At 47.2% G+C, this 26,224-nt stretch overlaps 2 protein-coding genes across 3 annotated transcripts; one reads left to right on the forward strand and one right to left on the reverse strand.

Annotated features, from left to right (window-relative positions):
* Positions 1–657: 657 nt before the first annotated feature.
* Positions 658–3,134, forward strand: ZDHHC12 (zDHHC palmitoyltransferase 12). The gene is made up of 5 exons (XM_074211013.1): positions 658–826; positions 1,190–1,338; positions 1,427–1,507; positions 1,604–1,770; positions 2,108–3,134. Exons 1-5 carry the CDS (start codon positions 727–729, stop codon positions 2,418–2,420), a joined length of 810 nt encoding a protein of 269 aa, XP_074067114.1. The 5' UTR covers positions 658–726; the 3' UTR covers positions 2,421–3,134.
* On the reverse strand, positions 1,773–20,827 carry PKN3 (protein kinase N3). 2 transcript variants are annotated; one of them, XM_074211011.1, is made up of 22 exons: positions 20,771–20,827; positions 17,425–17,707; positions 16,146–16,282; positions 14,278–14,392; positions 14,018–14,157; positions 13,319–13,502; positions 9,989–10,132; positions 9,553–9,662; positions 9,195–9,338; positions 8,481–8,556; positions 8,237–8,402; positions 7,736–7,865; positions 7,477–7,544; positions 6,926–6,989; positions 6,610–6,701; positions 6,263–6,439; positions 5,501–5,563; positions 5,260–5,336; positions 4,675–4,817; positions 4,443–4,550; positions 4,176–4,256; positions 1,773–3,795 (listed from the first exon to the last, which is right to left on the reverse strand). In XM_074211011.1, the coding sequence occupies exons 1-22, from the start codon at positions 20,786–20,788 to the stop codon at positions 3,583–3,585; spliced, it is 2,733 nt and encodes a 910-aa protein (XP_074067112.1). In that variant the 5' UTR covers positions 20,789–20,827; the 3' UTR covers positions 1,773–3,582. The 2 variants fall into 2 exon arrangements, with proteins under 2 accessions (XP_074067112.1, XP_074067111.1); XM_074211010.1 differs by lacking the exon at positions 20,771–20,827 and adding an exon at positions 19,409–19,697.
* Positions 20,828–26,224: the final 5,397 nt, after the last annotated feature.

A 26,224-nucleotide genomic window follows, 5' to 3' on the forward strand; every position in this document is an offset into this window, starting at 1 on the left:
ATCTGAGAGATTCATTCCTATCAAGGAAAAGTAGCTGTACCACAGTTCACACCGAAAGATTCTGGGGTCTGTTTATGGTCCAATCTTTGTGTCTGGTAACCCAGAAAATAGTCAAGCTTGTGGGGCCTGAGGCCAGTTACAGTAAACAAACAATCTGAGGTAGCATGGCCTAGAGAAGTAATTGGCCTTGGAGTCAGGAAGACTTGGGTTCAAACTCTATTTCCGACACCCTGGACTTACTAAGTTGCAGAGAAGGTGCCGATTTGCATCCAAAATAGCGTCCTGCCCCCTCCTGGATGGGGTCGCAGTTCCCCGTAACGAGCCCGGGCAGAGGGGTCGGAGCTCGGCGGCAGCCCCCTGAGCCCCGAGGCTGGCTGGAGACGCCCCAGGCCGGCCCTAGTCTTTTAAGGCTCAGCTTCGGGAAGGTCGAGCGCTGGGAATGGCGGGCACAAGGGGGCACCAAGGACGGCAACCGAGTGCTCAGCCAGTCCGGTCATAAGGAGGTTTCCTAGGCTGTCCCTTCACCGGGAGTCACCTGGGGGGGGGCAGCCGCTGCGCGGGGGAGGGGCGGAGCCGCCCTCCGAGGTGGCCCGAGTTCCGGGGCGGGCACCTTCCCTCGCGGCCGCCCGGCCCCGCCCTCCGGCCCCGCCTCCGCTCCCGGCTTCCCCGGTGCCCCGTCGCCCGCCGCCTCTTCCGGGCCTGCGGCGGGGCCGGGCGGCCGAGGCCATGGGGCCGCGGGCGCCGCTGAGCCCCGGCGCGCTGGTGCGGACGGGCCACACGCTGCTGACCTGGGGCGTCACGCTGGTGCTCTTCCTGCACGAGACCGGTGAGCCTGGGCCCCGGCCCGCGCGGCCCTCCCCGGGGGCCGCCCGCTCCCCGGCCCCGCCCCGCCCCCCCCCCTCCGCCCCGCCCCCCCCGGCTCCCTCCCCGGCCCCGCCCCGCCCCCCCGGCTCCCTGCGTGCCCCGCCCCGCTCCCCGGCCCCAGCCCGCCCCCCCGGCTCCCCGGCCCCGGGCTCCCCGGCCCCGCCCCCAGCCCGCCCCGCGGCCCCCCCGCTTGCCCCGCCCCGCTCCCCGGCCCCAGCGCCGGGCTCCCCGGCCCCGCCCCCCCCGGCCCCGCCCCCAGCACCGCCCCCCGCTCCCCGGCGCCGCCCCCAGCCCGCCCCGCGGCCCCTGTTGCCCCCGCCCGCAGACCTGAGGCGTGCGGAGGCCCGCGGGGAGCTGCTGCAGCCGCTGCTCTTCGTCCTCCTGGTGCTCTGCTCGCTGCTGCTCTACCTGGCCGTGTCCCTCATGGACCCCGGCTACGTGGGGCCCGACGCGGAGGCCCCGGCCCGGCCCCAGGTAAGGCCGGGGCGGCCCCCGGGTGCTGGGCGGGCCCCCCGCGGCCGCTGCCGCGCCCACGCCGCCTCCCTCTGCCCCTTCCCGCCAGAAAGACCCCCCGGAGGAGCGGGCGGCGATGATGCCCGCGAAGGCGCTGCGGCTCCGGCGCTGCGGCCACTGCCTGCTGCAGGTGAGTGGGGGCCCCCCGGCAGCGCTCCCCACCCCGCGAGCCGGGCCCCCGCAGCCCCGACTAACGGGCCGTCCTCGCCCCCGCCCCGCCCCCCAGCAGCCCCTCCGCGCCAAGCACTGCGGCTCCTGCAGGCGCTGCGTGCGCCGCTTCGACCACCACTGCCCTTGGATTGGGAACTGTGTGGGCGAGCGCAACCACCCCCTCTTCTTGGCCTACTTGGCAGTGCAGCTGGCCGTGCTCCTGTGGGGCCTGCGCCTGGCTTGGTACGTACCCTCACCCCCAGGCGTCGGGCGCGGCCTGCCCCCATTTAGCCCTCGGTGAAGCCTCGGGAACATTGGTAGTTTTTTCTTCCGTCCCTCAGCCTCCCCAGCCTTCCCAATTCAAACCAGTACCTGCCTAAAGTTCTGCGCTTTACAGATTTAATAATCCAGAAACTTCTGGAGGGAGAGGGTCTGGGACAGCCCCTTCAAGCTGGAACCACAGGGCAGGGTGCCTCCAGTTTTCTAGAGCCTTGGATGGCTTAGATGAAGACACAAGTCTGAGTTCCCTGTCTGAAGGATCTCTTCAGTGCCAATGAAAGTTCTTCCCTGCCCCCTGCAGGTCTGGTCTCCATTTCCAAGAACCCTGGCAGAGCTGGTTCCAGTACAACGGTCTCCTTTTTGCCACCTTCTTGCTGCTGGGCCTCTTCTCAACTGTGGTGACATTGCTTCTGGCCTCTCATCTCTACCTGGTGGCCAGTGATACGACCACATGGGAGTTTATCTCCCCACACCGAATCGCCTACCTCCGCCACCGGCCTGCTAGTCCCTTTGATCGTGGCCTTGCCCGAAACCTGGCTCGATTCTTCTGTGGTTATGGGGCTGTGCCCTGGGAGGTACTCTATGCCCAAGAGGAAGAGGGTGAGGCTGTGTAGAGCCTCTAGGAGTGGGCAGTAGGGGCAATCTCTGGTGGCTGCCATTCAAGCTAATTTATATGTGACTATCAAGGTTTCACCTAAATTTTTCACCATCTTGTCACTTCTGTCCCCGTAAGGTATAGGAAAAGGTGGTTACATCTGCTACCCTTGATCCATCTGTGCCTAAACCTTGGATTCTTTCCCATTCTCCCTTCCTGCAGCAGTTTGCTGGACCCCTGCCTGGGGAACCACCAGACTGCAGAATGCTGCCCCCCTCCCCAAGAGACAGAAGGTTCATCCCAGCGGTTTACTGAGTCAGGACTGGGGACTCAGACAATAGGACTTTGGTCACAGAGATTGGCTGGCTCAAAGCCTAAGGAGGGAGGCAAAAGGAATTGAGGCTCAAGAATATGCACCCCCATATTTATCTGGTCTGTTTACATTGCAGCCTGTTTACTGTCAAAGTCTTTGAGTTTTAATTCTCAGTGAAGCCTCAGAGGAACTTTCATATTTTTTCTTCTCTTCCCCTCAGCATCCCCAGCCTTGCCAATTCAAACCAGTACCTACCTAGAGTTCTGCAATTTACAGATTTAATAATCCAAAAAGCAGGTAGATTGTTTGGAAAAAAATAATAACACCAGTGCGTCCTGCTTCCAAATGTGACCCTTCAAGGGTATATGCTTTGTACAGAAATGTTCAATAAACCCTGGCTGCTGACCAGTCTTGGCTCCAGCTGCTGTCACCAGCTCATTTCCTAATTCCCACATTCTCCTCTCATCTCTGCCCAACCTAGATCTAATTGGAAGGTCCTGTGGTAGCTACCAAAGTCTCTTCCTCATCTTTCCCTATTTGTCTTCAAGAGAGCAGAGGGAAATTATTGGGACTAGAATGAATTCATAAAAGAGAGATCATTCCCTTCCCTGGGGTGGGTGGTGGCTCATAGCTTCAAGGGGAAGAAACAGTGCAAAAGTTTTGGGAAATTACTCCTAAAGCTTCTGAGATGAATGGAGGGTGGGGAGCTGCCCAGAGAGGAGTAAAGGGCCTACTAGGGGCACATATTGTACATAGAGAAAGCCTCCAGGCTTCCCCCCTGCCCCTGGGCTTTCTTTTCTTTGTAAGTCCAGCAGGATAGAGAGAGAGAGATGGTTTATAGTCCAAGGCTGCCCTCCTCTCTAATAGCTCAGACCTCCAGGAACCGATCTGAGACAAAGTCAAAGCCCCGAAAAGCAGCTTGCTGACGAGAACTCAGTGGACAGCGGGGATCTGGAGGCGTCAGGGCAGGGGGCAGCACTGTAAACTCTTGATCAAAATGGCGTAGGTCAGCTGGCCCATGCAACAATGGCACATAGGGAGGCTGGACCCGGCAAGAAAGCAGAGCCTCCCAATCTGTGGACTGATGGAGAGAGACACAGACCAGAGGTCCAATTCATGGGTAGATATCAACAGCTCCACCTTCATCTATTCCCAGCAACTTGACCCTGCCAACTTCTGGTCACCTACTCAACCAACCCCAGCCCCCCCCTTTTGTTTTTTGCAAGGTAGTGGGATTAAGTGACTTCCCCAATGTCACACAGCTAAGCAAGTATTAAGTGTCTGAGGCCACATTTGAATTCAGATCCTCCAGATTCCAGGGCTGGAGCTCTATTCACTGTGCCACTTAGCTGCCCCTTCTTGACCTGGTTTTTCTTGGCTGGCCCAGGAGTAGTACTTCACAAAGCAAGACACTAATTCAATTATGTATACATATTCTGACTGGAGGCACTACCATCTTACCCTGAAGAAAGGATGGACTTTTATTTCCTCTGCATCCCGCTGGCCTGCTCCCAAACGTTTCTCAGGACACTTCTGGAGTAACTAAGAAGACAAAAGGGATAAGACTCACTTCAGGCAGCCCCAGGCCTCTTCTCCTTCCTTACAACAGCTGTTAGACTGGGGTAAGAACCTTAAATATCTGAAGGATGAGGATGGATCAGAAGGCCAGGGAGCTCTACACCAAGGAACAAGCTACCCACAATGTCCTGCCCCAGCCTGGATGCCCACCTTCTGAATGAGTGCAAGACCCTCCACAGACAAGAAATGGGGATAGGGAGCTTCCTCATTGACAATGCAGTCAAATACCTCCTCCTCTGTGTCCCCAGGAAATGGGCACTGTGAAAAAAGATATTTCAGGTAGAGTTGAGTTAGCTCCTATCAAGCCCTCCTACCTGTCTTTATGCCTTAAAGAAGGGTGCTCTGGACTTGTGAGGAAGCAGGATAATGAGAATAAACTCACCTCACCCACCAGCATCTCATAAAGCAGGACACCCAGCCCCCACCAGTCCACTGCTCGTGTGTATGATTCATCCGTCAGCACCTCAGGTGCCAGGAATTCCGGAGTCCCACAGAATGTGCTGGTACGGTCTCCAAAACCCATCCCTGCAAGGCCAAGAGTATCAGATTAGTTGGCCAAAAGAGGCAGAATTCCATATCTGCATAAAACCTAAAAATTCCCAAAACATTAAGCCAGAAAGGGAAAAAAATCCCCTCCTACTGCTTTGCAGATCAGAGTCTGTTCCATGCCTTTCATACATCAGGTTCTTGCCTAAAAAGCCTTTTAGAATCCACATAGCCCCTGTAGATAATGGAGAACAAGGACGCAGCTACTCCCTGGTAAAAAAACTAAGTCTGAGCTCTCAAACTGAGAAGTTTGAACAAAGGAATGGCCACTTGGAATTGGCTACATTTGGAAGCTACTTGACTACTTCTTGCCCAGATCCTGAAAACAAGGTGCCGAGAAGTCTGATAAGGACCCATGGGTTCCAAGCTATGGACTATGTGGATTTTGCCAGACTATCCTTTATCCCCAAATTAAGCTCACCTTCTTTACACAGTCCAAAGTCGGCGATCTTGAGAAAACCCTTGGCATCCAGGAGAAGATTATCCAGTTTCAAATCTCTGATGACCAAAAGGATAAGTAGAAGTTTACTTGGGAAAAGCTAAGAAGAAAAGAGAAGCTTCCCAAAGCCCCCAAGCAGGACTTCTCCCATGGAGTCCAGACTCAAGAGCTAGAGGGTCCCTCACATTCCCCTCCCCTGTTTGGTAGGCCGAGCATCATCTACCTGTAAACAATTTTCTTCTCGTGCAGAAACTGCAGGCCTAGGACAACACAGGCTAGATAAAACCTGGAAAGAGATCATAGCAATAGGATCATAAGCATTAGACCTGAAGGAAACCTTAAAGAAAGCCTAAGGATAAGAGCTCATGACTTGAAGACACACAAGGATCAATGAGCCAGAACAGGGCAGGGAGGAAGTTACCCGCAGTCTGAATGGCAAATGGAGAAGAAACACTCCCCTGCCTCCATGTGAAGGATGTAGTACCTACCCTGGCCCCAAAGCTATGTGGAAGTCCTTAATAGCCCTTTGTTCCGTGTACCACCTTTTCCACAAGGCCCCCCCATTGGAGATTTGACTTGTATCTCTCCTTGGCTTCTATCATATTACATTTAGTATTAGCATTTGCAGAGAGTTTTTTCTACATCATAGCATCTCTCTTCAACTTCAAAACAATCTCATGACATAGGGGCTCTTTTCACATTTTACAGATAAGGAAATTGAAGCTTAAGGTAAGAGGACTTGCCCGGAGTCGCAGAGACTTTGAACAGTTTAATCCCAAGATCCAGCACAGGGCCTTGAACATAAGTATTGGTTGAATTGAAAAAAATACATATATGGATCAACACTTGGCCTTGTGAAGCCTACCAGGGGTTGAAAAGACCAGAAAAAAGAACATACTGCTGGCCTGGCAGTTAGGGAAAAGGAAGCTAGGATGCAAGAGAAATAAGTGTGGGGGTACAAGAGGAGGAAAGGGGGAATGCCCACTGAGCTTGGGACTCAGGAAACACATCAGCATGGATTCGCATCATCAGGTCACCCCCAGGTACAAACTCCGTCACGAAACAAAAATGGCTGGGCGTCTGGAAGCAGACCAGTAGAGAGAGCAGGAAGGGGTGGCCAGACTGGCCCACCATCTCCAGGATCCGCTTCTCACAGTACAAACTGAATAGAGAGAAATGGAATGTAGGCATCAGCCTGGGTTAAGAGGCCAAGTCCAAAGGGTATTCCTGATCTGGACCAACTGCCATCCCTCTACCCATCTTCTTGCCTTGGAGACAGTCCTGGTTACTATAGCTACTCCTGAGGATAATGGGTACTCCCATCAAACTCACCTCTCCAATTCATCCCGGCTCAAGACATCCTGCTTCTTCAGTGCCTTGATTGCATAGAATGTCCCGGTCTTCTTATACTGCGCAAGGAGGACCTGGGACCCAGAGAAAGGTGGAGACTAAGAAGGGACTTCCTATGTCATCCAATAGTATCCCAATGACTGCCTGCACTTGCCAAGTTCTATCCTCTTCCCAGAGAGGGGATCCTTTTCCATCTCCTACTTCCTAAATTCTTCACCACCTGCCACCCCACTTACCCATACCCAGGAGGAAAGTAACCCTATGACCTGAGACCAATCTCTCTGAGGTCCTATAATACCTTCCCAAAATGACCACGGCCCAGCACAGCAACACAACAGAAGTCTTGGAACTTGGGAGGTTTCCTACAAGAAGGAGGAAATGTGGGTTCTAGAGGAAGGGGAAGAGCAGCTTACAGAATAAGGGAAAATAACCACTAGGAACACCATAGTCAGACCCTGGCTCCTCTTACCACCTAAATCTTGTACTTTGAACAATTAAGGCCTTGTCAAGGACTAGTTAAGGAATAGCTGAATCTGGGGTAGGGCAACCAAGTCACTGCCTATAGCCCCTCCACCTCAGCCTCACCATCCATCCCCATTCAACCCTATAACCAGGGACTTTTTTTTTTTTAGTTTTTTTGCAAGGCAAATAGGGTTAAGTGGCTTACCCAAGGCCAAACAGCTAGGTAATTATTAAGTGTCTGAGGCTGGATTTGAACTCAGGTACTCTATACTCCTGACTCCAGGGCCAGTGCTTTATCCACTGCACTACCTAGCTGCCCCTAACCAGGAACTTCTTAAGGAATTGAGTTATTCTCACTCTGAAAAGACTGACTGATCCTGTGGTTACCTGCTGGGTATGGTACATGGCCGCTGTCCCAGACTGTTCCCGTACTCCATGTGAGGACGTTTGGTACACTGCAAGGAAATGAGGTTGGGGAAGAAGAGTTCTAAAGAGAAGACTGGTCTTCCCTCCCAGAGACAATTCTGGCCCTCTTCATCCCAGGATGAAGATGAGGTAGAAAATAAAAAGGGAGAAAAAGAGATGCCCTGCTCTCAACACCCTCTTCCCTCTTGCCCTTCACCCTCCACCCCATGGCTCCCCTCACCGGTGACTCCACAGAGGCTGAATCTCGGGGCAGATGGAGACGAGGGGGCTTTGGTGGCAGCAGCTGCTCCCCTGCCAGGGCCTTCTGAGATGGGGCCTCTCCAATTCGAGGCTTTGTCAGAGGGAAGGTACTATGAGGAATAGAGAAAAGAGATGACTTAAATAAAATCATGGCATTTTAGAATTTGAAGGGTCATCCAACCAACTTCTTTGTACAGGTAAGGAAACTGAGACCCAGAGGTATCTAATGTTCAAGTTCATGTAAGAATTATGTGGCAGAAACCAGATTGGAATCTTAAATCTTCTGGCTCCAAAGCTATAATTCAGACCTCCCTAGCTTGGTAAAGTAGCAAAACTCACTGGTTATCAAAGGTCTGCCATCTGTCAACTCATTTAACTATCATAGATCTCCTTAGTTTCCTCACTTATATAATGAAGGGATTTAGCAGGATCTCTAAGTAGAAAGCCTTTTTCCCCCCCCTCTACCTCTGCTTCACCTTACCTGGGAGATGAAGAGGCAGGGGAGTTATGGGGGGAGGTTGAGGAAGGATGCCCCCCAGGAGGGCTGAGGGTACTTGGGGAGCTGCAGGGAGGCAACAGGCTCATGACCAGTCTACCCCATGCAGCCATGCTGATATTCAGCTGTGAGGCCCGAAGGAAATCCTGACCTGGAAGAAATACAACCAGGTCAGCTCAGACCCCCACATACTCTGCCAGCCCCTCCCCAGTCCAACCAGACTCCTCACCACGGTGTTTGGAAAAAATGCGCTTCTGTCTCTGAAGCCTCGGCCTTCTTTCGATAACGGGGTCACAGAACATCACCTAAGGGCAGCATGGGGTGGGGGAGAGATGAGAACCTATAGGGGTTACACATTGGATTTTCTCTGAGGAAGGAAATCTCAATAGAGAGCTATCTTCTTTATCCTTTTATATTTCCTACTTCCTTGTTCACATTTTTTTTTTGTTTATCTTCCTAATATTCTAGGGGTTTATCTATTCCAATACTTCTATTTTTCAGACACAGAAACTGAGACTTAAAAAGTTAAATGACTCCCTCAAGGTTCACTGGACATTAAGAAACAGACCCAGAATTGTAACCAGATTACACTCAGACTCATGAATTTAGAGCTCTGTTCACTTTGCTAGGAGGTCCAGGTTCCCTTCATATGTCAATTTCCCAATGATATAGTTCAAGTTCATAGCAGGCTGATCAAGCTCAGACTAGAATCCAACTCTAGCCCAAAAGAGAGAAGATAACCTAGGGTCAGTCCTCAACAGAGGGAGAGTTTTGGGGTACACAGTAGGCCCTGTGAGCCTTTCCAATTTGTGAGCAGTTACTCCAACTGCCTCCTGCCCTAGAACCTCTAGTAGAATGACTGTCAAGGATATTCCTTGCCCACAGTGAAACTAAGAAAAGAGAAAGAGTAGAAGTGAGGATAGAAAAAGGAGAACTATATTACCTCCACAAAGAGCTGGCCCTGAGGCTCCAAAGCCAAGGACATTGTGTGGCGGGCATTGTCCAGGAAATCCTCCAGTCTCAAGAAAGCTACACCGCACAGCTCCCGCCAGTCCCTCCACTGTACCCCAATCTCCAATTCACGAGACTACAATGGGAGTTGATTTTGGAGAGATGACTCACAATCCCTTAGGGACCCAATTCCCTCCCAATAGAGCCAGTGTAAGAGACAAGCTAAATTTCAGGGAAAGGGAGTGTGGATGGGGGCCCAGACCCCAGGAAAAAAAAGACCCTTCACTAATTGGGAAAGGAAGAATTGTGAATTAGTTCAGTGGAACTAACAGACCAAGGCCAGTCCTTACCCGCTCTAAAGGGATCAGGAAAGTCTGGTCCCAGGCCTGATCACTCACAGGCCCCCAGCCCGTCTGGCCCACCACACGGTTATCCACCTTCAACACTGCCAGAACCTCTTCTGTAAGGAGCAGACTCAGTGAGAACATGGGATAGGGTACCAGGGAGGGCAGGCAGGAGTGTTGGAATTCAATAAACAGGAAGACCCTCAGTGGAGGATATGGCCAATGAGATGGGGAAGAGAGTGCCAGGGAGTCCAGGCAGGAGTGCAGTAAACTTAAGAGGGCAGGGGGAGGCTAAGTGGGCACAGGAGAGAAGGTCAGAGAAGGTAGAGACTACTCTGTCCTGCCATGGACAAGACAAGTCACAGGTCCCTCCAAAGGGGGAAATCAAGTAGAGAAGGGTTCCCCACCACAAAGTACCCACTTGGTCCCTTCCCAAACTCACTGGTCAGTTCCTCAACACGCTGCTGCTTGCCCCAGCTCCACGGCCGACTTTCTCCTGGGCTACCCACCAATGCAGCCACCCGAGATCGGCCAGGAACCACTTCTAACAACTCCCTACATCCTGTGAGTCGAACCTCCAGGGTCCCTGTGGGGTACAGTGCCAAGTTCAGACAATCTTCTTTTCCATCATTCTTGAGTTCAAAAGACTCAGAATTTAAGAGTAGGGAAATACTGGCTGAAGAATGAAGGACATTCTTGAGTCAGAATCACTTGGCCTTTGCTTCCTCTCACTTTTCAGAAAGTAATAAAAGATAGGGAAGGAGAGAGAGAAAGCAGTCGTGGGAACCAGAAAAACTGATGATGACCAGCAGTCAGAGAGCAACATTGCTAAGCTGTTCTATCACCTGCTCTCTCCTAGGATGGGACAGGGCCAAGATCCTCAGAATCAGGAGCAGCCCTGAAGGGATGCTGCCCTGAACAGCACGCAGCCAGGTAATTAAGTGTCTGAGGCTGAATTTGAACTCAGGTCCTCCTGACTCTACCAATGCTCGATCCACTGTGCCACCTAATTGGCCCCCATATAACAACTTTTCAAAAATATTTGAAGGCAGCAATCATGAATGATTGATCATCTCCACACTCATTGGTAACTTTTCTGAATCAAAAATTGAAGTTCATCTGATAAAAGCTATTTCTTTTGCTAAGTGTTATCAAAGTATACATGTTGGGATAGCTAGGTGGAGCAGTGGATAGAGCACTGGCCCTAGAGTCAGGAGGACCTGAGTTCAAATTCAGCCTCAGACATTTAATACTTAACTGTATAACCTTGGGCAAGTCACTTAATTCCATTGCCTTACCCCCCCCAAAAAAGAAGTATGCTACTTTTCTTAAAATTAGGTTACTCTTGGGAAGTTCAAGATGTGCTACTATAGAGAGTTTGCAAAGTATCAAGTAAATAATACAAACAGTAAATGCTGTGAACATTCAGAAGGGAACGGTATCTCTGACCATTCTAACGCTCAAAACTTCAAGGAAATGTTGGAACTTGGAAAATGGGAGAAGTCACATAAACCTCTCCTATCCCCAACTCCTATTGGCATAATGCTTTAAAGTGTACAAAGCATTTTCTTCTTAACAACCCTCTAATGTAAGGGAAATAGTATTCTTATTTTAGGAATGAGGAAAATGAGAATCTAAGTAAGATGTAGGCATCAGGAGAGACCTGGATTTGAATCTCAGCTCCAATACTTATTAGCTGTATAACCCAAGTCTAGCACTCTAGCCATGATATTTAGGAAGAGAAAAAAAGGGCATTCCAGGCTTGACAACTCTGGGATAACTCTCTGTTGTGACTTATTCTCCAGCCAAGGTGTCAGCTCTTCTAGGGCATAGATCATGCCTTCTTCAAACTACACAAGAGTCATCAAAAAATACTGATTTGACTTGACAAAAAAAAAAAGTCCCACAGGCATCAGATCATCTACAGTAGCATTTTTGGAGGCAGCAAGCAACTGGAAATAAGTTACCCAACATTTGGAGAATGGCTAATCCAGTTCTTCATACCTAAATGCAGTAGAATATTATTGAGCTACAAGCAACAATAAATGTGAAGAATTCAGAATGGCATGAGAAAGTTAATATGAACTGATGTAGAGTTAAATAAGTAGAAGCAGCTAAACAACATATACAATGATTGTGACCATGTAAAGAGAAAAAACTGAGTGAAAGAGAATGGTTAGAAATTATAATGACTAAGCTTGACCTAAAGATGAGGTTTGAGAAGGTGCCACTCCCTACTTCTTTGTAGAGGAGAGAAGGGAACATGAGTGTGGAACACTACATATATCTGACTTCAATCGGCTAATATTGTTGAACTTTTTTCTTCTTTATTACAAGGGATAGATATCTGAGAAGAATGGGGGAAAAGATGCTGGAAAATGTTGAGATATAAAAATGAAAGATATCAATAAAATTTTTATTTTAAAAACTAAGTTATTTTGGGGTGGCTAGGTGGCACAATAGACAGAGCACTGGCCCTGAAGTCAGGAGTACCTGAGTTCAAATCCAGCCTCAGACACTTAATTACCTAGCTGTATGGCCTTAGGCAAGCTACTTAACCCCATTTGCCTTGCAAAAAAAAAAAAGCCTTAAAAAAAGAAAAAAACTAAGTTATTTCATGGTACATGTTATCTCTCTGATAAATGCTAACTGATTGATATATTCATCAGAGTCAGAAATCCCCAATTTTAGGGAATAGGCAAGGAAGAGAGAACCCCAGGTTTAATTAAGTCCTTGGTGAGAAGAGACCTACTTAGTCCATCAGTCACTCCATGGAACACATAAATATTCCTCTGCCTGGGGAGGACAATCTCTGGTAGTTGAGAGGCATGAAGCCCTCTCCCTAAGAGGATCTTGAGATTAGATTGTGAGGTTCTCAAAACAGATGATTCTCAATCATTTTCTTGATTCTGAAAACCCTGAAGTACCACTTCCTATGGACCTTTCAACTCAAACATTAAAGGGTGTAGAGAGTTGAGAAGGACACAGAGAATTTAATATGGCAAAAAAAGGGACATAGTAAACATGAGGGAGTCAAAGGAAAACAAGAAGGGGATTGAAAAACAGCAACTCAAAGTATGTTAGAGCTGACAAGAACTCTACCAAGAGGATGTTAGAACAGAATTACAGAGCTTAGAGCTTGCAACTCAAGGTCACTTCTAGGATGTGGTCATTTGGCCTCTGCCAAGACACCTCAATGACAAGGAAGCAAATGGGGAATTATTGTTATAATTATAATAGTATTACAATAAATAATGCTACCCTGTACTTGCAGAATAATTTAAACTTTGACAAGTATCTTTTTTTCATCTTCACTAATTCTCTTAATCATCACAAAATCCCAGGGAAGGAGGGAGGATCCAATTTGGTAATATCATTTAACATACAAGTAAATAGAGACCTAGAGAAAACAAATGACCTTATGGAGGCCATCTCCTGCACTCTAGTTCTCCTCTACTGCCACACCATGGTCAAATAGTGAGTCAGTCTTCCTGAATTCTCAATAGATAAAGGACTTTCTTTTTCTACTTAAAAATATGGTTATAAAGGTTGGGAGAGAAGGAAAGAAAAGTTTAAATCTGAAAAACATGGGGAAATCTAACACCAACCAAGAATATTCAGCCTGCCCAGTCATAAATCCTGAACCATTAAGACCAGGCAGAGGACAATGAGGCAACAGCTGAGCCTAGGGTAGGTATCTAGGTCATTACCTTTAGTGCCTCCTCTATATCCTGAGTGAAGGTTAAAGGGGGTAAAGGATTGTGTTCCTTACCTGTGAGAGCTATGGATTTGATGAGAGATCCAGAAGGCTGGGGACTCCCTGGCATGCCCTCCCGTAATTCTCGGGCCACAAGAATTCGGAGTGGATGGGTCGGAGGAAATTCTGTCATTAGCCGTTCCAGAGCCAGACGTAAGAGGTCCAGCTTCTGCAAGGACTCCCGAAGCCGAGTCTGAGCCTTCAGCACAGAGAAAGGAAATAGAGAGATGGGTAATAGACCCATAGGGTAACCTTTCCCTCTATGGTACAGAACCCTTCTTTATTGGTCCATTCAAGGACAGGGAAAGGAAGAAAAGAGACTAAGAGGACCTAGAGGGGTAGAGGGGGGAGGGAGAAAGTAGAAGAGAAAGGGTGGAGGAAGGGTAGAAAAGAGAAACTATCAGTTGAGTTGGTACCCAATATTGCAGAGTAACTCATAAGATTTGGATCAAGAAGGCTTAGAATTTATCGAGACCATTCCACTCGATTTACAGATGAAGAATCTGAGGCCTAAAGAGTCAAAGTAATTTACCCAAGATCACTATCAGGAAGCAGAGTAAGGATGTGAGACCAGATTCTCAGACATTAAACTGACTCCTCTTTCCTCTTCCCATTCTGCCTCCTCTCAGAGTAATGAATGGGATGCCGAGGGGCTGACAGTCAGTGGGATATCATCCCCCCGCCTTGTCCTCAGCCTTGGATCTCCAGTCTCACCTCAGCCAGGGCCTTTCGGTCCTGCAGCCTCCGGCCCCCCAGCAGTTTTACCACATTCTTGGCACCCTCTGCTACAGCTGTTTCGATCCGAAACCTATGCCGAAGGTCCCCAGCCCGTAGCTCCCTTCGCTGTTCTGGCCCTAGGACGGTGTGAACATGGGAGTAAGTGGAGATAGTGTGGACAAGAGAGATCCATGAGAGAAAGGTCAGGACCAGACTCTTGGTTCCCTCCCACTCCAGAGGGGGCATCAGGTAGTCACCTGGCACTATAGCCTCTCCAGAGGCTCCCAGCTTCCCAATCTGCATTCGAAGAAGCTCGATTTTCACCTTGCTGTCTCGAAGCATCTGCTGGGCAGCTGAGAGCAACCTTCGATCCTGTGGATTCAGAGGAAGCAGGAGGGACCAGGCCTTTAGAAATTCCAGCTGATACCTAGCAGTGCAACCTATCTCAGACACAGCTTCTCTATCAAGCCAATCTGTCCCTCCTCCCAAACTCTACTCAAAGAACCCCTTGTGGAAGAGAAGATTCAGATACCCCATTTGTATTAGCTTTCAACTCCCCAACATTGATCATTTTCCTTGTCATCTTAGCCAATCCAATAGGTGTGTGAGGTAATACCTCATCATTGTTTTAATTTATATTTATCTATCAATAATGATTTGGAGTATTTTTTCAAGTGATTATATTTAGCTTTAATTTCTTCTTCTGAAACTGTCTATTCATACCCTTTGAGAGCTTTCAACTCCCATTGGATAGGGTGTTACTAATTCACGGGACTGGGGAGGGCTTCATGGAGGAGATGGCATTTGAGTTTTATCTCTAAAGGACAGATTTTTAAAAAGGGGGAATTAGGATAAGGAAAGATATTCCAGGCATGGAAGAAAGCTTGTGCCAAGGCCCAGCATGGGGAGAGCCCTTTGAGACTAATTTTTTGTTTTTCTATGATTATCTCTTCAATTCCTCCATCAGTCAATAAACATTTAAGGACCTATTACAAGCCAGACCCTGGAACAGTCTTTGCCCTCAGGGAGCTGACAGTCTAACAGGAGAGATGACATGCAAACAACTAGGGACAGTCAAGCTATGTTAGAATAAACTGGAAACAATCCACATCACCCTAGAATTAAGGGAGACCAGGACGAGCGTCCTATGGGATGGAGTACTGGAGCTGGGTCTTCCCTTGTTTTCCCAAGATGCCCAGGTACAGGCTATCTCTCCTGCCTTGTCAGCCAGAGACCCCAGCAGTGGTGACCAGGTTTCCCCTCTCAGATCAATCCTCTTGGAGGCAGGGCCCCCAACTTTTCTGTTTCCTTGGTCTTATCCAGTTTTGGTCAGGTCTTCATGAAGACTAAATCTTTTATTCTTTGTTTGGTTTTTGTTTTTGTTCTTAGGTTTTTGCAAGGCAATGGGGTTAAGTGGCTTGCCCAAGGCCACACAGCCAGGTAATTATTAAGTGTCTGAGGCCAGATTTGAACTCAGGTACTCCTGACTCTAGGGCCAGTGCTCTATCCACTGTGCCACCTAGCTGCCCCATGAAGACTAAATCTGAGTCTTCTCCCATATCTAAACACTTCCTGTTCTCTCCCACAATTGTGTTTTTGCTCAGAGTGTTCCTTAGGCTTGGAATAGATTTCCTTTCCCCAATTCCCCTGTTGAATTTCTGCCCATGTTCTAAGGATGAAACTCGAATGCCTAGCTCCCCCATCCACCCCACTGTCCCCCAAAGGTGCTGAAGGTACACACCCTGCCACTCCATGAACCTGATCTTCTATCAGACCTAACCAAACACTTCCTTCAAGATCCTTTATGAGCTAATACACTTACTTACCTTGTAATGATTTATATTATGGGTACCCATGTCATCTTATCTCCTTAATAGACTACAAGTGCCACTGATACAAGATCTCATCTCAATTTTGTCTCTCTCCCAGTAACTATTACTGTACACTTTAACAGCAGACACTTTGAAACATGTTTATTATTCTTGTCTTTATCCAGAGAGTTCTAGTTGTTCTTAGTAAATGCTCAGGTTATCAACCTACTACCCATTTTTCTGGGGAGAAAGCTACCCTGGGCCCAGGACCAGGCCCTGGTGCCCAATTTTACGGCAAATCATGAGGGTCTCACCTTTGGGCTGCCATTGGCATAGGTGTTAGCCATGTTCTCTGCTCCCTGTTTCACCTTCAGCTCTATCTGCAGCTGCTTCCTCAAAGCTTCCAGTTGTCTGGTTACTGATTTTTCCTCCCTTCTGTGAGGCTCAGAAGCTGTGCAATTTACAGGAGAAAACAAAACCCTGACTTTCTCTTTTCTTTCCTAAACCTTTACTCAGGAGCTCAGGATGAGGAAAAGACCTCAAGAGGAGGTGAAGGTTAGGGTGGGAAGTAGAGGGTGGGGGGGAGGGACAGATCTGCTTAGCTCTGTTTCTTTTCAAGTCTAGAATTTCCCTGGTCCTCAGGATACATCCCAGCCTCTCCAGCACATTCTATAAGATGGCAGCCTAGGATAAATTGGCCATGTCCAGGAAATCAGGTGATAGGAAGACCACTAAAGTCTCTATTCTGTCAATGTCATCTATTAAATGACACACTAGAATGGGTGGGGTGGTGGTAGGGTGACCCAGTTCTTAATTTGGGTTCTGAACTTGTTAGTTTTCTATTTTGATAATTGTATTTCAATAGAATTTGTTTTCTTTGTAATTCTGTTTTTGTTTTGCTTCGTCTGCATTTAAGAACATTAGAGATGGTGTTCTTTGTTTCCCCAGAATGCCAAAAGGGTACACAACTCAAAAAAGGTTCACACCCCTCTTTCTCTAGAGAGACCTGAGAGTCAAGGATATACATCCTCCATCAGAATGAGCTCCTTAAGGGGAAAGGGCACCCATCATACCTGGTACTCCCCAGAGTGAGGACCCAAGATGCCTTCAATCTTAGTTTTGCTGAACATTGATTCATAGTGTTTAAGGGTAAAAAGGAAATGTAGAATCAGACTTTTAGATCTAGAAAGAACCATCCTCAGAAATCATCTAATTTAATCTTTTCACTTTTCAGCAGGGGAAACTGAGTCATAGAAGAAAGAAGGGACTTGCCCAAGGGTCACAGAAGTAATAATTAGCAAAGATAGAATTTAAACCAAGATCCTCTGACTCCAAATCCAAAGCTTTTCCCACAAGGCCAAGTTACCTTCATAATAGGTTACCAAGAAAAAATGAAGAATACTTTTGAGTATGTGACAAAGTCTCCAGACTATATTCCAGGACATTCTCTATACAGTTCCTCAATGTTTCTATCAGACCCAGTTCTCATGTATCGAATGGATGAGGGACTTGGTCTTTAGTCTTCCTTCACATTCCCAATTTTCTAATAACCAATCCACTAGATTCTATCCTCCTGACCCCAGTCGTACTCACCAGCAGGACTCTGAGCCTCATCAGGAAGCAAAATGTGAGCATTGAGCTCTTGCAGGTCCTGATGAAGCTGTTCCAGTCTTCGGTTGGAGGAACGGAGCAGCTGGTCCACATGGCCCAGGTTTCGACGGGCAGTGGTGACCCTGCGCAGGTTTTCAGCACCTTCTTTGATCTTCAGCTCTTTTTGAATGGCCTTTCGTATCACTTCCTTCTCACCTTCCAGCCGATGCTGGGAGCCAGGGTCCGGCAAGTTCTCATCTGACCCCAGCTGCACGGTGGAACTCCCCTAAAAGAGATAAAGGAGGAGGAGGAAGCACAAGTCAATCAGATGTGAGGGGGCCAGAAGCTTCTGCCAAAGTGTCCATGACTCCCAAAAAGGAAAGCACCCTGATGCAATAGGGACCTGAAGGTCAAGAGTCTAGGTCTTTCATCAGTCTGAGTTCCTCAAGGACAAAGAGGTCCCAGGCTAGCTTTGGTGAGCTGATATCAACCTTTCTCTTTCCAGTCACTACCCCATCTGAAATCTCCAGCCAGGAAGACATCAGGAAGAAGTGAGTTCATTCCTGTCCCTATCATTTACTAATTTTCTTTTTTGACAAAGGAACATAGCAATTGAACAACAACTTAAGAATTCCTCAAGTTTCCCATTCTGGGCTTCTACTGTCCCATAATAGTCAACTTGGTCTCTATATGCAAATCCATACACATTAAAACTTGTTCCTTATATTGACCCCCAAGGACAAGCCCTGTCAAAGTCAGCTACCAACAGGTGAATCCAGAGTTAGAAGACTGAGACACTCATTAGCTGTGGGACCCTGGACGGTTACTTGATGTCTCTGCCTTGATGTTCTCACCTGTAAAATTGATTGGGGGTGGGGATGGCCTTGAGGAGGGCTGTCAGAAAAGGGCTTTGTAAATCTTAAAGCTCTAAAGGAGTTGTTAGTATCTGCCCCAATCAACATTATTTACAATCTAATATCAGTCTTTCTGCTCTGATCCTAAATCAGTTCCTGGGCAAGAAGAGAAATCTGAAGCCCCTACTTCCTTAACAGGCTCTCTTCAACTTAAATGGCAGAAATAAATGTGGTCTAGGAACCTGGACTCTTAGAGCCATGGAGTTCAGACAGGAATCCACAGCCAGTAGAATCAAATCCAATATTATCCTCCAGTATTTCTTTCTATCCTCTAAGAATCATAATCTTCTTTAAAGGTCACCAGCCCAGTTTCTCCTCACTTCCTCCCCTCCCCCATCCATTCCAGGTGGATTTTATCCAAGTCATTTAAGGACTTTCATGGGGAATCCCCAATTCCCAAGATTCCTCAGGAAAACATTTCCACCATTATTTATCTACTAAGTCCTTCCTAAAAACTACCACTAAGTCAGTCTATTTTTTCCTTATTTTCTTTGAAAGACTCAAAATATTGTCTCAAAACCCTCACACATACACCCCAGTACAATGGTTTCTTGCCTGGTCTCAAAAGTTATAAACTTTCAAAATTTCCAAAGCAATATGCCATTCACTATCTCACAAAAGCCCAAGAAGGCAGGGTGGGTGTATTATTATTCTCATTTTTTCATATGGGGAAACTGAGATTCCCAAGTGATGAAGTTACCTGTCCCAAGGTAATGTGTTGAGTAAATGACAAAGGCAAGACTGACTAGCACCCAGGTGTCTAAACTCTTAGGCAATTTCCAATATCCCATCACTGGCAATTGATAACATTTCCCTCTTCCATTGGGGCTTAGATACTGAGGAAGAGCAGAATTCTCTGATTTAAGAGTCCAGGGACTAGATCTTCACATCCCTAGAAGTGAGGAAGAGATTAGTCTCACTAACTTGCTCAGAGGAAAAAAATGAAAGATCCCTTTAGGAAATGCCAAATTTCAAAGCTAAGATACTTTCCAGTAGCAGAAACTGACCTCACCCTGTTCAATTACCACCCCAGAGGGACCCCACCCAAGGGACCCTCCAAATTTTTGTATTACCTTGGGGGTCACACCAGTCTCCATTTTCTTGACCTTGAGGGGAACAGAGAAGCCCCGACTGCTCTCTAGCTGCCCTCTTGTCTGCCCCTCCCTGTCCGGCTGGGGCCCAAGACAGGGGTGGGGGCCCAAACGGCTCAGGAAATCCTTCACCCTCCACCCGCTCTGGGCCCTAGGCCAAGCTCCTGAGCAAACAAAGATCCCATGGAGAGGGGGGGTCTGGCCACTAGGGTCCTGACTCACTCTCCCTGGTAGGGAGGTTCCCAGTCAGGAAATCGGAAAATGTGTACAAGCTACCCTTGGAACAAACCAGCCACTCAAGAGGTGGGGGGAAATGAAGAGCCTGAGGAGGGCCCAGAATAAGGACAACCTAAGCAAGTTCATCCCCCAGGATTGCAGGAGCTGGGGATTGCCCCCCCCCCACTCATTACCCTCCATTATATAGCCTAGGACTTTTCATGTATTGTGTTTGTACCATATTGTTTTTTCTAAATCTGGACATATTTCATAATCCGTTGAACCTGGAGAGACCTTATTATTAGTAATTAGTTATTATTAATACATTAGTATTCTGTAGTTAATTCTATTATTCTAAGAACAGGGAGACTGAGGCCCAGAGAGGGTAAATAAATAGGTTGCAAAGTCAGTTCAAGGCAAAGCCTGTCCTGGCACAGGTAGGAAGGATTCAGTAGTGAGGCAGGACAGTGTGGTGACAGAAAACTGGATATAACATCAGAGAACTTCAGCTGGAATCCCAGGATCTGCTCCTCTTTGTGATTAGTTAACATGTGTGATCTACTTGTGGGTGAGGCTCCAGTTCTTTCTCTGTAAAAGGAGGGAGATTTGGACCCCCCAACCTGCTCTAAATCTAACAATCAATCATCCTGTGGCCTCCAGGGGCCCTTCCGGCTCTGAGTCCTAATTCTAGGAACTCTGCATCTCCAGACCCCCAGTCTTGGCCTAAAGAGGGCAGTGCAAGTGGGCCTGAGAAGGTGAGGGGGTCCCTCATCCGGTAAGAGACCTTGGGCCTGGGCCGTCCTGGCTGCCTCCTTGGCGTGAATGTGAGGAGTTAAGGCAGAGCATCCTAAACTTTGTATCTTGGCCTCAAGTCCGCAGACTCCTGGGAACGTGTCCGAGGACCCTGGGTTAAGAATTCCAGAGTTAAGGGATGGGACTTTGGAGAAGGGATTGAAGCGTGGGGACCGGCCCAGCCCCTTCTTCGGGCGCTGAAACCCCTCTCCCCAAATGCCCGTCGCCACCCCCACATCTGCCAGGTGTCCCCACTTCTCCCTTAGCCCTGTTCCCCAAAGGTGCTTCACCCCGGCCGCCCCTCCCCCACCGTGCCCCCCGGCCCCCCGCGCTCACCTGCCGCGGGTCCCCCATGCCGCCGCGGCGGCCCCTCCGGAAGCCCCGGCCCCTCCAACTGTCCTTTCAAACTTAAAACTTCCCGGGAAGCGGCGCCCGAGACGGGGATCCAGCGCCCCCTCTCGAGGGCGGAGCCCCTGCAATGCCCTCCCGGGAGCCTGGGAAAGCGCGCGCCGGCCCCGCCCCGCCCCCTCCCCGAGCCTGGGGGGCGAGCCTCGGGGCGCGGGGCCGCGGGGCCCGCCTGTGCAGGGGGCCGCAGAGGCGGGCCCGGGCTCCCCTGCCCACCCCCCGCCTCCGCGCCTTGTCCCCCGGAGGGGCTTGGGGGGCAGACGGGCCGGGGCGCCGGCCGGGGGGGCAGACCGCCTGGGGCAGCAGGAACGGGGGGGGGGGAGGAGGAGGAGGAGAGCCGCAACCAGGCGCCCCGCGGCGAGGGGCCCCCCGGGGAGCTGAGGGCCCGCAGCCTCCGCCGCCCGGGCCTAGCGCCCCAGGTCCTCCACCTTTACATCCCCGCGGCAGCGGCGCCCTTTGTGGCCGCCGGGTTCTCATCCCAAAAGTTCCCCTTTGGGTTTGTCAGACAATAGATCGCCGGAGTCGGCGACCCCGGGTTCTTTGGAGCCCAGCCGTCCACCACTCTATTTCTTAAGCCGTGCCAGGCAGTTTTAATGACTGTCAGGGTCCATCTTCCCTTGCATCCCCCCCCCCCCCATCAGTTCCCTTGATTTTGTAACTATTTTTTAGCTGTGTAAAATAGTTATTTGGTGGTATGATTAGTATGGCACTGAATAAGTAATTTAATTTGGGTGGAATTGATATTTTTAACATATTAGCTCTTTTTATTATATCACTAACCTCGAGTAGTTGACGTTTTTTTCAATTTTTTAGATCTGACTTTATTTGGGTGAAAAGTGTTTTGTTGGTGCAGTGGATAGAACTGGCCCAGAGTCAGGATCTGATTTCAAATCCCTCCTCAGACACTTAATAACTGCCTAGCTGTGTGACCTTGGGCAAGTCACTTAACCTTATTGCCTAAAATAAATTAAAAATAAATTTTTTTAAGGAGTATTTTGTTCATACATTTTCTAAGTTTGACTTGGGAAGTAGATTCCCAAATGTTATCTGTTGTGTAGTTATTTTAAGTGGAATTTCTTTTTCTACCTCTTGCCCTTGGGCTTTATTGTTCATATTCTGAAATGCCAATTTCTATGAATTAATTTTATATCCTGCTATTTTACTGAAGTTAATTGTTTTAAGTAGTTTTTTCACAGAGGCATTCCAAAAAGAAAAATGTTTGAAACACTAGGCTGAGCAGTTTCTGTCTTATCAGAGAGGTGAGAGCCCCAGAAGCACACTAAACTGGGGAACAATAAAGTCAGATCTATGCTTTAAGAATATTATTTCAACAGCTGTGTGGAGGATATAATAGAGAGGGGAGAGAAATGAGTAAGAGAGGCAATTTTATAGCAATCATCCAGGAAAAAAAGAGCATCTAAAAACCTGAACTGGGCTGATAGTCTTGGAAGGGGAAAGGGGGACACATGGGAAAAAAATAATTGCAGACAGAAAAGACAAGATTTAGCAGCTGATGCAGTGGGGAAGGAAAGAGGAAGTGGGAAGTCACAACTACTTGGGATGGGTAATTGAATGACTAGAAGGATGGAGGCAAAAAATAGGGAAATTTGGGGAAGGATCAGGTTTAGGGGAAAAGATGCTGAGTCTGTTTTGGACTGTTGAGTTGGAAGTGCTCAGAGATCTAGATGGAGCCATTCCTGAGCTTCTCCAACTCAACATGTCCAAAACATGACTTAGTATCTTTCCCCAACCCCAAATTCCTCTTCTCTTTCTGAACTTCTTTATTGGTCTCAAATGTACCACTATCTTCTCAGTCCCCCAGGTTCTAAACTTCAGGATCATTCTCAATTGTTGAATAATTTGTTGCTCTCCATCACCTTCTATATTCAATATGTATCAAATATGATCCCTACCTTTACAATAACTCTCACATGTTTCCTCTCCCCTCATATAGCCAGTTAATAATCAATAAACATTTATTAAGCTCTATTTGGCACACTTTGTGTTAAACTATTCTAAAACAAAGAAAAGTCTCCCCTCCTCCAAGAGGGGGTTGTGCATTTTAATGGAAGAGATAAAAAAAACTCAGAACATAAAAAATATGTTGTTGGTCCTTCATTTCAAAGATGATTGATGGTATCGTGGGTGATGTCTTGACTTGAGAGAATGAATTAAAGTAAGGCAAAATCAGTCTAACTCTCTCTCCAAGTTATCCAAGAACAGTAGCAAGACAAAAGCCAGGTGCACTTGGTGTCTTCTGTCTGACCAAGTTTTAAGGTCTCCACAGAGCCTGCTTCAGATATCAGTTGGATCAAATGTTCTCATCTGCCCATTCTTCCAGAAGTCTTAGAATTCTTGAGTAGATACCCCAAATTAACTGAAAGATTCAAAGCTAGTTGGTTACCCTCCACCAGGTTAACCCTTCTTCCAAAAAGGTTACCAGAGTGGGATCAGTGCACATTCTACAGCTTATTGAAACTACAGGGAGGGGGGGAGGGAAGCAAGACTGGGGGAAAATGTAAAACTCAAATAATATCTTTAATAAAAATAAATTTAAAAAAAAGAAAAGAAAAGAAAAGAAACTACAGGTTCGGTTCTAGTTAGACAAAGATACATGAGCAACCCTGAAAAGGATTCAGCAGCCTTCCACACCAAAGGTGCTAGTCCTCCTTGAACACCCCATATACTTCAACAAAATATATAAAGAGTACATGAAAGTAATCTGAAAGAGGAATGAATGCATTAGCTGCTTTTGAGGGTGGGGCAGGGTTTGCAGACATGAGGAAAGACCTCCAGAAAATAGGACTTGATCTCAGTCTTTAAAGAAATCAGGGAACTCAAGAGAAATGAGGGGGCAGAGCATACAGGCAGGAGAGATAGGCAAGGAGTAAAGAGGTGGAGTTATGTGTTTGAAAAACTGCATGGTGGTCAGTATGATTGGAGGAGAATAACATATTAAAAGACTGGCAAGACTGGAAGAACTAATTGCCAAGGGACTTTTAATTTGATCCTAGAGGTACCAAAGAGCCAATGGACTCCCAGAAGGTGGTAGGTGAGTCAGACTTTACCACCTAAGTGAAAGATAAATTAGAAGGAATTGAGGAATGATGGCAGGGAGATCAGATAGGAAGCTTCTGTAATAATTCTGATTAGAGTCTAAAATAGGCTGATGAGTGGAGAGAAGGGGACATCAATGAGAGATGTTGTGAAGGTTGAAACCCAAGATGTGATAACAGGATTGGATATGTGGAATAAGAGTGAGGAGCTGAGCATGCAGAGACTGCAAACCTGAGTGAGTGGGAGAGTAGTGATGTTGAGGACATTTAATAGGAAAGTTAGGAAAGATGAGTTATATTTTGAACATGTTAAGTATGTGATGCTTACTAAATTAGACCATTTTTTGTATTCCCCAGCACTTTAGCACAGTGTTTGGCATAGAGTACTTCATATCAAGAAGCATTTTTATAATTATCTCATTTGATCCTCAAAGTATCCTTAGGAAGCAGGCACTGCTATCATCCCCATCTTACAGATGAGGAAACTAAAGTTAAGTGACATATTCAGGGTCACACAACTAATAAATAGGAGGCTGGATTTGAACTCAGGTCTTCTTGTCTGCAGGTCAGATGTTCTTATTATGCCACCTAGCTGCTTGTTGACTGACAGCAAGCAGGTCTGTAATATGGTATTGGAGTTCAGGAAAGATTATCGTTAGATAGATTTGGGAGTCTTGCATAGAGACAATTGAATGCATGAGATCAGGGATTTGAGAGAGAAGAGGGCTCAGAGCAAAGCTTTGAAGGACACCCACACATGGTAAATTGTGCTATATGCTTCAAATATAAATACAAGCAAACAAAGGAATTCCTACCCACCAGAGGTAATGAGGGAGACATTACATAGATGGAGAGGATGGTGGAAGAAAGGTCCCCGAATTGTGGCAATTCAACAAGCAAGAGGGAGGAAGAGTCCAAAGAAAGCCCTGATGAAAATGATACAAAGCTTAGCTAGGGGGTTCTTTTTAAAATGGTGGTCCCAAGGAAGGAAAACATGTTTATTTGTCCTTTTGCAAAATTTATTTTATTTTTGCAATTACATGCAAAGGTAGTTTTCAACATTCATTCGTTTGCAAATTTATGAATTCCACATTTTTCTACCAACCTCCTTTCTCTCCACACTCTCCATGGCAGTGAACAATCTGGTAAAAGTTGTACATGTATAATTGTGTATATTAGTCATTTTGTAGTAGAAAACTCAAATTTAAAAAAAAAAGAAAGTAAAAATAGTATGCTGCAGTTTGTATTCATTTTTCATCCTGAATCCTTTGGGAATGTCTTGGATCATTATGTTGCTGAGAATTAGCTATCATTCAGTTGTTCATCATAGATAATGCTGTTACTGACTACAATATCCTTTCTTCTGGTTCTGCTCACTTCACTTTATCAATTCATGTAAGTCTTTCCAGGTTTTTCTGAAATAATTCTGACAGAGCTTACATTTTTTAGTGGAAAAAAATGTGACCTCTCCCTTTTCCGAGACCCATGTTATGGCAGGACCCCATACTCAGAAGTCACAGATATAGCAACTCTCCCCACAACATTAATCCTATAAACTGATGATTTTTGTTCTTCATTTTCAAAGACCATGACATCAGGGAGGTGAAGTCATGACAAGAACATGAATTGAATTTGGGGAGGGGGGGAGCTGTCCTAAGTCACCAGCCTCACTTTCTCCTCCAGAACTATCTGCTTCCAATGGCCAGATATGAATGAGGGTGACTGGAAATGGCCCTAGATATGGGGCAATAAAGATTAAATGATTTGCCCAAGGTCAAACAACTGATTAGTGTCAGAGGCTGGATTTGAACTCCCATCCTCCTGAATACAAGGCCAGTACTCTATCCACTGTGGCACCTAGTTGCCCCTAACCCTAACCTGGACTCCGGCCATTGTCCAGTCCAGCAACACTGAAGACTCAAGAAAGTTCTTACCACAATTCTTGGCACTGTCAAATAGATCAGCATCAGGAAAAATATGATTTTTGTCAATGGGATGATACTACAGAAGATGCTTTACCAACAACCTTGCTGATCAACCCTAAGGACCATTGGATTTTTCTTCCCAGCCTGCAGCTAATCTCCCATCTGTGTGGTTTCTACCTGTAAAATGTGAGCTCCTTGAGACCACTAACTACATTTTTTGTGCTCCCAGAAGTTATAACCAGGTTTCACTTCTAGTAAATAGCACTTAATAAATGCCTTTTAATTCATTCATTTATTCCATTCTAAAGAAAAAACCAAAACATTCATGTGCTTCATTTTACAAGTGCTAAGTATTTTACAAATCTCTTGATCCTCACAATAAAGCTAAATTTTATATTCTATTT

Source organism: Macrotis lagotis, chromosome 1, assembly GCF_037893015.1.
Source record: "Macrotis lagotis isolate mMagLag1 chromosome 1, bilby.v1.9.chrom.fasta, whole genome shotgun sequence".
Taxonomy (NCBI): Eukaryota; Metazoa; Chordata; class Mammalia; order Peramelemorphia; family Peramelidae; genus Macrotis; species Macrotis lagotis.

What these genes read in the sequence shown, in the direction of transcription:
- ZDHHC12 (XM_074211013.1), top strand. Translation starts at nt 727, where the DNA reads ATGGGGCCGCGGGCGCCGCTGAGCCCCGGCGCGCTGGTGCGGACGGGC. An exon ending in GCTCTTCCTGCACGAGACCG is followed by an intron (nt 827 to 1,189) that starts GTGAGCCTGGGC and finishes CCCCGCCCGCAG; the next exon opens with ACCTGAGGCGTGCGGAGGCC. An exon ending in AGGCCCCGGCCCGGCCCCAG is followed by an intron (nt 1,339 to 1,426) that starts GTAAGGCCGGGG and finishes CCTTCCCGCCAG; the next exon opens with AAAGACCCCCCGGAGGAGCG.
- PKN3 (XM_074211010.1), bottom strand. Translation starts at nt 19,432, where the DNA reads ATGGAGACTGGTGTGACCCCCAAG. An exon ending in GAGAAGAAAATTGTTTACAG is followed by an intron (nt 5,337 to 5,500) that starts GTAGATGATGCT and finishes TTTGGTCATCAG; the next exon opens with AGATTTGAAACTGGATAATC. An exon ending in GTCTTGCACTCATTCAGAAG is followed by an intron (nt 4,257 to 4,442) that starts GTGGGCATCCAG and finishes TTGTCTTCTTAG; the next exon opens with TTACTCCAGAAGTGTCCTGA.